Source organism: Coffea eugenioides, chromosome 2 (assembly GCF_003713205.1).
Source record: "Coffea eugenioides isolate CCC68of chromosome 2, Ceug_1.0, whole genome shotgun sequence".
Classification (NCBI taxonomy): domain Eukaryota; kingdom Viridiplantae; phylum Streptophyta; class Magnoliopsida; order Gentianales; family Rubiaceae; genus Coffea; species Coffea eugenioides.
In genome coordinates, this window is record NC_040036.1 from 40,652,654 (window position 1) to 40,663,191 (window position 10,538).

The 10,538-nt window shown below is 42.6% G+C and overlaps 1 protein-coding gene across 1 annotated transcript; it reads right to left on the bottom strand.

The window, feature by feature from the left end:
* Window positions 1–8,855: 8,855 nt before the first annotated feature.
* Window positions 8,856–9,700, bottom strand: LOC113760962 (21 kDa seed protein-like). Its single transcript, XM_027303733.1, has one exon. The coding sequence runs from the start codon at window positions 9,637–9,639 to the stop codon at window positions 8,977–8,979; it is 663 nt and encodes a 220-aa protein (XP_027159534.1). The 5' UTR covers window positions 9,640–9,700; the 3' UTR covers window positions 8,856–8,976.
* Window positions 9,701–10,538: the final 838 nt, after the last annotated feature.

The window sequence follows — 10,538 nt, forward strand, 5'->3', positions numbered from 1 at the left end:
GACTCTGTCGCACTCCCACAACAAGAACACCGAGATACCAAGGGCCTTCCCCTTTGTTGTAAGATTCCATCCAATGGCACCCACTGCCTCAGGACATGCCACCCAAAGAAGGAGATCTTCCTGGGAATCACCGGACTCCATACTAGGGAGTCAACAGAGGAGATGTTCCTATTTTTGCGGAGCTGCTCCCAGCCTGATGTGATGGAGAACTCACCTGTCTGAGATGGCGCCCAAATCATCCGATCCCGCATGCCAGGGAAGATTCGTAAGCTTAGAATCTTTTCCAAAATATACCCTGGAACCATGTCGCGCAGGCGCTGCCTATCCCACCCAGTGTCTATGAAGAGCTCCCCCACCAAGAGGTGCGAATGGCTTGCCCCAGGCACCAGCTAGGCAAGCGGGACGTCAGCGCACCACCTGTCAAGCCAAAAGTCTACGAGTCCATCGCTCAGACACCATCGAATGTTTCCTTGCGCGAATTCCCGAACCTCCAATAGACGACGCCACATAGCCGACGGCCGTGGTATTGTAACCAGCTCTGGGTGTACTCCTTTCACATACTTGCAATGCATGAAGTTTGACCACGGCGACTCGTTCTCTCTCAGTTTCCACCACAGCTTGCAGGCAAACGCCTTCGATAGTGTCTCGAGCGAGCGAAACCCCAGGCCCCCTTCTTCAACCGGGTAACACACTTTCTCCCAAGCCGCCCAATGAATGCGCCGGGAATCCGAGCTATCCCAAAGGAAGGCGTTACAGAGTCGCGCCATTGCCCCCAGCACCGCCTGTGGAGGTTGGAGGACTTGAAGCCAGTATAAAGGTATCGAACTCAGCACGTGCCGTATGAGCACGATCTTGCCACCCATAGACAGCAGTTTCGAGCTCCAATGAAATAGTCTCTGCCGCATCTTGGCCAAGAGGCCATCAAAGATCCCACACGTAATCCTGCCACGAGTTAGAGGGATGCCTAGGTAAGTGAAAGGAGGTCTCTGCTCGTTGAAACCAAGGATGGACCTTACTAACCCCAGATGTGCCTCTCCCAGCCTTGGGGATGGAGAAAATGAACTCTTGCTGACATTCACCGCTTGGCCCGAATATGACTGGTATGATTGGAGGAAGTCTCTGATTGCCGTTAATGCATCTGAGGAGCAACGTGTGAAGATAATCGTGTCGTCTGCAAAGGCTAAATACGGAACCCGAGACCCAGCTGCCATAAAAAATCTACTTGTCTTTTCCTCAAACAACTGCTGGAGTCCCCTGCCAAGGAATTCAGCAACAAACAAAAATAAGGCAGGGGAAAGGGGGTCCCCCTGTCGCACCCCTCGGGTGGATTTGAAGAGGCCTGATGGCTCCCCATTAATTAACACGGAGAACCAGGAATTAGAGAACGTTCTGAACAGCAGGTCCACCACCACTTCGTCAAAGCCAAACTGTCTGAGCATAAAAAGCAGAAAGGGCCATTCCACTCGATCGTATGCCTTTTCCATATCTAGTTTTAAAATTAAGTTGGGCTCCACTAGGTGCCTATCGAGCTCTCCCATCAGCTCTTGTGCCAGTAGGATGTTGTCCACTATTCCCCTCCCAGGCACAAAACCCGCTTGCCAAGGGGAGATCAGCTGAGGCAGTACCCGGTTAATCCTGTTAGCGAGCACCTTGGATACAATCTTGGAACTCACATTGCATAGACTGATCGGACGGAACTCCCGCCAATGTGAAGCTCCCTCTCTCTTCGGGAAGAGGACCAGGAGTGACCGTGACCATCCTCTTGGCTGTTGTATGCCTTGAAAAAAATCTTGGACGGCCATCACAAGGTCCTCCTTAATAATGCTCCAACAACTTTGATAGAAGCCTGCCCCAAACCCATCCGGCCCTGGTGCACTGTCCACATCCATTCCGAACACCACCGTATGGATCTCTTCCTCTGAAGGCAGACACTTTAGCATTTCGTTTTCCACCGTCGCCACCTTGGGAACCCCAAAGGTGAGGTCTGGCAGAGGGCCTTGCCTGCTGGCGGAAGAAAATAGTTCGGAGTAGAACTTGATTGTTGATTCCTTTATCTCGTCTGCCGCCTCATGCCACCCCCCGTCCTCCCCCCTGATGCGCGATACGAAATTGGAGTTACGCCGCTGTCTGACCGCCGCATGGAAGAAGGCAGTATTTGTATCTCCCTCCTGGATCCACTTAATACCTGCTTTCTGTCTCCAAAATGCACACTCCACCGCCAACTCCCTATTATATCGCGCCCGTGCTTCGTGAAGTCGAAGTTTGTACTCATCAGTCCTATGCGAATCATAGTCACCCTCCCGTTGTTTAAGCTCCTGTTCCGCCTGTGCCACGTTGGATGTGACATTGCCAAAGACCTCCCGGTTCCATTGCTTTAGATGATGGCGCACATTCATCAGTTTGTTGAAGAATTTGACCATTCCTACCCCTCGCACCTCCGACCCCCATGCCTCATTCACCACCTCCTGAAAGAGAGGATGTCGCCGCAAAACGTTTAGAAATCGAAACTTGGCCGGTGCTAGTCTGGCAGTCATGCATTTGATAAGGAGGGAGGCGTGGTCTGAACGGCCCCTTGCCAAGTGCGAGACCTTCGAGACTGGATAGGCATCCATCCACTTGCCATTCACTAATACGCGATCCAGCCGCTGCCAGACAGAGCCGTTTGTCCAGGTGAATTTTGGGCCAACAAACTCGAGGGCAGAGAGCCCACACTTAAACATGGAGTCGTTGAACTCCTCCATGTTCCGTGCATTCGCCGGTGCCCCTCCTTCCCGCTCCTCCATTGCCGAAACCACGTTAAAGTCCCCTGCTGCCATCCATGGTCCGCTAGTCGAGACACGCTCAGCCACCTCTTCCATGGCTTCCCACAGTGGTCTTCGCCCTACCCTAGTACATTTCGCATAGACTCCAGTCACACAAAATGCCGCTCCAGAGGCAAGCACAACGCGGGAGTGAACCATTTGGTCCGCGTATTCCACCCAATCCACGCTCAACATGTTCCCCCAAAATACCCAAATCTTCCCACTGACAAAGCTACCGGCGTGGTCAAATTGCAACTGTCTACGTACCCTGTCTAATTGAGCCAGTTCCGACATAAGCTCCAACAAAAAAACCAAACGAATAGTGTTTTCGCGACACAACTTATGTAAGTACCGCAAGGAATCTCGGCGAGAGGCCCCTCTTATGTTCCACACTAACAAATTAATCGGATCTAACATGGGACCGTAATGTATAAGAAGTTTGAGGCTCTGGTACCTGCATTGTGCCCTCCTTGCGTGGTCTGCCCCGTTTCCTTTTAGGTTCACCCGCACCCTCCTGCTGTATGACCAAGGTCGCCTCCTTGCTCTCCATCCCCGCCCCCAGCTGCTTTTGGCCCGGGCCATTGTCTTGTTGCTCCACCTCAGAAAAACGTCGATTCAACACCGTCTGGAATTCATGTAGCTGGCTCCATGACCCGGCGTTTGCTCCCTCATGCCCTGTTGATCTACTGCGCAGTAGCCGGGGACCCCTCCCGCGGGCCGGGGAGGCCGTGGCACTTGTCTGCCAGTCCTCCTCATCCGACGTCTCCAACAGTTCCAGTGCAGCAAAAGTGTTGGCCTGCTCGACGGCAACATTCTGTGATATCCCAATCTCCATTCCTTGAAACGCGGTATCTACACCTGGCGGGCTGTCCTGTTCCTCCCTTTGTGGTGCGGCCAGCAGCACCGGATGGCATTCCCTGAGCTGGTCTTCTTCCCCCACAGGTGTTGACAGTTGGTCCCTGTCATGGCTCTCCGCCACCACTGCCCGCCTGGCTTCCAACAAAATTCCAGAGCTAGATGCAGCACCCAGTCGCGGCTGCCCCAGAGCCTGGGCAGACCTAGCCGCATTCGAGTTTTTTTGTCCCTCCGCCTGGCTGTTTCCCACCAGCGGATGCCTGCCAGCCAGCTCTTCCTCCGATGGGCAGTCCAGAGTTTGGGTCCTGGCAATCTTTGGCACATATGTGCGCGAATGCACACGAGGTTTCTGAGGTTCCTTCGCCCGACGCAGTGAGGGATTTTTCCTGAAGCAGCCCGCTTCCTCATGACCAAAGGTGCTGCAGAAATTGCAATACACAGGTAGGTTTTCCCACTCTACCAATTGCCAGAAGCCGTATTCATCATCTCCTATCCACACCCGCTTCACTGGTGTCGTTGCGAGATCCACCTCAACCAACACCCGAGCCACCGAGGGTCGTCGAAGGTCACCGGTCGCCGCATCCACACGGAGAGGGCGACCCAGCGTTGCCGCGAGACGCAGCAACTGGTGTGTCTGAAAGAAGGGGATCGGGAGCTCCGGGAACGCAACCCACACTGGGGCAACCGCTAATTCATGATGTGCTCTGAAATCCAGCGACCACTTGGATAGCGACATGGGTGAGTTCTGCACATACCACAGCCTCCTGGCAAATAACCTCGTGTAATCATCGTCGAGAGAGGGCCTGATGAGTACATGTTTGGGGTCAAGCAGACCCACCGTGCAGATTCCTTTCAAGCCTATGGATGTGATAAACTTCCTGATTGCTTCCATTGGCGGTCGGCTGTAGGGGAAGCGTCCCACCAAAGCATTCTGGAAAGGTTGTGACAGCTTCTCTATGTCTTGCCGAGAGAGACATAAGACCGGCTCACCTCTGTAGGAGGCCACCTCGCCCAACGCCCTGCTTTCTGGTGGTGCCGACGAGACCACCGCTGCAAAGGACAACGGTGCTCCGCCAGTGGAAGGCTTCTCCGGTGGCTCCATGGCCACCATGCAGTTGCGGCCGAGCCGCTTGGTGAACCCTAGTGCAGACGGTTTCCTCCGAAGAAGTCGCTACCCTAGAAGTCGCTCTCCCGTGGATAGAGCCTTTTCAGAATATTCATAATCTTGTCAACAAATTAAGTAACTAATTAAATAATTAAATTACTTGTGAGTGTTACTTTCATATAATTAATTTATGTTAAATACAGAATCTACTAGTTTCCCTTTTGTAAAAATTTGAGAGTAACACTTTTTGAATTTTACTTTTAACCATTTGTATATTTAAGATAATTTAAATGATTTAAAATAAAATACTCATAAATAGCTAGTACTTTGTTCATGTAATAGAGGAAACCTATAAAGAACTGGTATGTTATGGGCAGTTTCTTTTTTTTTTTTTTTTTACTTTCACATATTTAATTTATGTTAAATACAAAGCCTACTAGTTTTTCTTTCGTAAAAATATTAATATAGCACTTATTAAATTTTACTTACAAACATTTATGTATTTAACATAAATTATATGATTCATAGTAAAATGCCTACCCCCATAGCTAGTACTTTATTCATGTAATAAAAGAAACCCGTAAAGAGCTGGTAAAAGTTGGTAATTTCTTTTTTACTTTCACGTATTTAATTTTTATTAAATATAAAACCTACTAGTTTCCCTTTCGTAATAATATTAGTGTAACACTTTTTGAATTTTACTTTTAAATATTTATAAATTTAACATAAATTAAATGATTCAGAGTAAAATGCTTATAAATAGCTAGCACTTTATTCATATAATGGAAGAAACCCGTAAAGAACTGGTATGTTGTGGATAATTTTTTTTTTCACTTTCAAATACTTAATTTATAATAAATACAAAAGCTACTAGTTTCCCTTTCGTAAAAATATTTGTGTAACGCATTTTTAATTTTATTTACAAATAGGTGAGTGCTAGTGTCAGCAACCTCAGAGGAGTTTCGCAATTTTCCTTTTGATTAAAGTTTTCAAGTTATGTGATTATTCTAACTCATTTTGGGCCATCATATTTTCACACTAAACATTTAGGATTAACCTTTTATGAATCGTAAAATTTTCTTTAGAAAAAGTGTTACGGTTTTTAAGACAAATTACCAGCATTTAAGATACAAAATATGTGCATGCATATGTAAAATCCGAAGTTCAAAAACCTTTAAGTCTTTTGCAAACTTGAAATGAAATCTATACCAGATAAATTAATAACAACTATGAAATAACAAATTCTTTGGATTTTGACTTGTGTTAGTGAGCTAAATTAATAATAACAAGATAAAATAACAAGATAACATTTTTTTTAAAAAAAAAAACCTTACATAACCCAAGTCAAGATCAAAGAAATGAAAAAAAGCGGTACATATTGATAAACGAAAAACGCATTCATCTAATGCGTTTCTTAAACAATAGCGCATTGCCGAAATGTGTTTGCTAGTGTATCAAAAAATGCATACCACTAATGCATTATTTAACCAATTTTTCCTATTTAAATAAACTTATGAAAATTAAAATAACGTATTTGAAGATTACGTTTTAATTTGAAAAAATGCATTTCTTAGATGCGTTTTTCATTCTTTGGGAAGAGACTCAAAAATCACCACCCTTTGGGAAGTTAGATTAAAAAGTCCCTCTTTTTGGGAATTTACTCCTTATTTATCACCAACTTTCTGACTTTTGGCAATGCCATAATACACGACCAATAATTCTAACAAATATTAATTTATTTGTAGAAATATTTTGATCATAAATGATTGAGTGGTTCAAGATTTTCATTTTATCTTTTTTAATATGAGCGAACTTTTCTCTTCTAATGCCCTCGTTTACACACGATGTACTATAATTCATGTATAATTTTAGCATGAATTGTGAGTTAAATAATCAGAACTTTGACACATCATGCTCCTTCTACTACTTTCTTTATAGCATATTAGATTGTGCAACATTTTTATTCTGCCCAAAAGTTGTAGTATCAATTTCTTGTAGTTGGGGACCAAATGTAAATGCGGATGGCAGCACAGTTAAAATGTCCTGGCTGTGGGGTTGTGGGGAAGAAGGATTGTGGAAGGATATGAACGTTAGTGGAGCCTCAGCCTATCGCCATTACTGCGTGGGGAAAACTAGCAAATCAACCAGAATTAATGTGAGAAGACTCTGCAGAGAAAGAAAAATTATACATGGCTCATGGTACAAGGTTGGACTATGTGGCCTTAGAACTGTCTCCGGCACCACTGGCAAAATAAGAGAGTGCACTTGTAGAGCATGTCTCCGTTCTAGAGCTAAGTGGTCATCGTTATGTATTACTCATTCCACGTACAAAATTAATGTTTTCACCTTTCGGATGTCGCAAAATAAGAATTATTTTGTAAAATTTAACACATTTTCATATATATATATATATATATATTTTAGAAGGAACAAATAAACTCTAACATCGCAAGTTTGTTTGCCAAATAGATGACTTTAACAGCCTACTTCGCGCTCTGATTAAGTCAAAGGTTGGCTACCCTGGCTTACCGTAAATGTTTATAGAGACTTGAAGTTTAATCTAGAAGTAGCAGATTCCGGAACGGATGCACTGAAAGTTGAAGAGGAAAAAGCAAATGAGCTGGCAGATGAAAGGTTGAAGGGAGAGGTGTATGCTGAGATACGGAAGGCTTTGTATCCGGAGCTGTGCAAGGAATTGGGATTAACTTGTAATAATAACAAGATAAATTACTGTTTTAATTTGGGTTAACTACTTCTAGTCTTCTACCTTCGTTGTAGTTTAACCAAACTATAAATAAAACCCCGAGGTTTGATAATATTACGAAAAGATCCTCCATTCTAATGAATTTGAAGCAGTTAAGACACCTGCCGATAGACCCTTAATTTTAACAAACATATTGCTAATGGGGTTAGCTTCTCCAAATTCCCATATTACCCACATGCCCCACCCAAAGCCCCATTCTTATTCCGTTGTCTGTTCAATACTAGAATCGTTGGTTCTGCCACCACCAAGCTTTTACTTTCATTGACAAAACATCAAACTTATCATATTTTCTTTATTTGAACATTGTAGTCCCAAAAAAAATTTTAAATCGAATATAGGCAATAAAACAGCCCTAGCTCTGGTATTTCTCTGGAAAAAACACAGAAACTTGTCATCTTTCTTCTCCACTCTCTACACACTCTTTCTAATCTGCCTACTTCTTAACCCACAATTTATTTTTTTCTCCTCTTCTAATATGCATAAGATAACTATATGCTGCATAGAGAAAATCCGAACCAGAATAACCCAAGGCTAAATTACCATGTATATATGTAAAAGCCTCCGTGGTGCTCATGACAACAATGGCAACTGCAGTTCTAGCACGTTTTCCAGTTGTTTTTGATGGATTAGAAGGTGATTGTGGGTGGAAAATTTAGGGGACCATTTGATAAGAATTCTTGATGGTGGATTTTGGGGTGGGGTCAGGGTTCGATGATTCTGCAAATGGAGGAAATATTGAAGTAGGAATTGGGTGAAGAAAAGTAATGGTGCTAGAATCCGATTGCTATGGAGAAAGCTGAGAGTGGTAGGAGAAGGCCTTTGGTTTTTTTGTTATTTTCTTTTTTGAGGATGTGGATTTTTTTGTCTTTTTTCTTTTGGCTTTTTTTTTATCTTATCTTTAGCAGGCTGAGGATTCAGTTGCTCATACTTGTTCTATTGTTTTTTTTTTGGGTCAGATTTAGTTATCTACTAGTGATTTGTTTATCATGTTTGTTGTTGTTTTGTTGAACGCATAGGGTATTTTTGTAATCTTACAGCATCTTTTTGTCGTGCATGGACGGTGTTAGTTAGTGAGAAGGGGGAGACCATAATATTGCTAAACCTCAAGGTTTGGTAGTAGTTTGATCAATCTCAAGGAAGGTGAATGTAATTAACTCTTTTAATTTTGTTTTGAGGGAATGTCTATAACGGTCCCTTGGGTTGATTGTAAATTACTTTCCATTTTATACAAATAAATTTGCGAAAATTTTAGATTCTGAATTTCTCAAATTTGTTAACATGGGAATGAAAACAACAATCATACTGAATAGTAAGGATGACAATTGACAACTATTAATGCTGAATAAAGTAGCAACTCATTTATTTACCATTTTAATGTTATGAGTTGAAACTCATACAGAGTCGTACATTATTCAATCGAGAACAAACGATACATGGCTTCCTTATAGCGCTTACTTAAAACGGAAAGCAGAGGAAATGGACTTAAGAATATCTGCATTTTTCATGCTTCGAGCCTTTAGGATAAAAACCGTGAAAGGCCTAGTGCCACCCAAAGCCAGTCGCCGATCAGAAAAGACGCCAACATCTTTGCAAATCACATTACAGATGTTGCAAACCGTGGGACAGAAAACAAGCCTATAAGTTTTATCAAATGCCTCTTCAATCTTAAACCAATTGTGTATGGTTCCGCATCCGGGGTTCCCTTCAACTCCATTCGTCAGTATAAAGTGTTGTCCAAGTTCTTCGTCAAAATCAAGCTTCCACACATTTGATTCATTGCAAACAGGTGTTGCTTCAGAGAACTTGATGTTTAAATCAGTGGAAACACGAACCACGCCTTCTTTTGAGTTCACCGGTGTAAAAGTTACTGGATGGCCTCGTAAGAGATCAAGTTTCTCCTGAACAACAGGCAGAGGGCAACTTTCATTGCTGATGCTCCTGCCATAAGTTACGCCGCCACCGCCAGCACCCCTTATGGAGGACACGATGTAGTACTCGACACCAGCGCGGATTTCGTCCCCGTCATGGTCGAGCACTGGGTTAGGCTTTTCAGCAGCAAAAGAAAGGAAAGAGTTCAAGAGAAGAAATGAAAGAAAGAGGAGTGACTGCTTCATTTTGAGCTGCAACGTGTGTGTTATGTCTAGGAAGTATTCAGTGCAATTGTGCTGAGAATATGATTCGGACCTTGCTTTATGTAGCTGATTTCAGAGTTGATGATAAGTTTTGGGCAACTGTGACCCACTGCTTCACGTATGCAAGTACCATTCATTTGCTGGTGTAACATGTTTTTCACAACTTGCATGTGTAGAAGCTTTTTCATAACTTGCTCATTGTTCAAACCGTTAGTACTGTCCATTTGATTCGATGAAATGTTTTATGAAGAAACTTTCTGGAAAATGCATTACATGAAGAAGATTTATTCTTCACGTCTTCTTGTGCTTGCTGTCATTGACTATATTTAAAATTGATCTCAAAAATTGTGCTTTGATTTGTAAAAAGGAATAGAAGTTTTGAATTTCAGAGCAGGTTGTAACTTTAACAAAATTTATTAATTGGGGATTGGTAAGTGTTCTTGCAATCAAATATATACTATACTTACTACAGGATTATCAAATTATCCTTATTTCATTGAAACACCAGATATTTGCCAAATCAACTAATTCAGCACAATTATCTAATTAATTAAGTCCAATTACCTTGATTTTTTGTAAGTATACAGGTTAAACAAATATAGTGATAATTAAGGTCGATTTCATAAGGGATTAATTAGTTAATTACTAAGGATTTTTAACTTAATCTATTATCTAAACAATCAAGAAATCAAATAAAAGTAATTTACTACCAATTATACTAATTAAAACTAATAACTTGACAATGGAGAAATTAGTAGAAGAACTTCCTAGGATTTGCGAATACGTTGTTGCTCAAGATCAAGAAATTATTCGGTTGATTTATGCCTTTAACTTATTACTTCTCAAGGATGATTTTCAATTTTATTTGAATAATTCTCTAG

Bases quoted from the DNA above. Each gene is read 5' to 3' on its own strand.
- LOC113760962 (XM_027303733.1), bottom strand. From the start codon at position 9,639: ATGAAGCAGTCACTCCTCTTTCTTTCATTTCTTCTCTTGAACTCTTTC.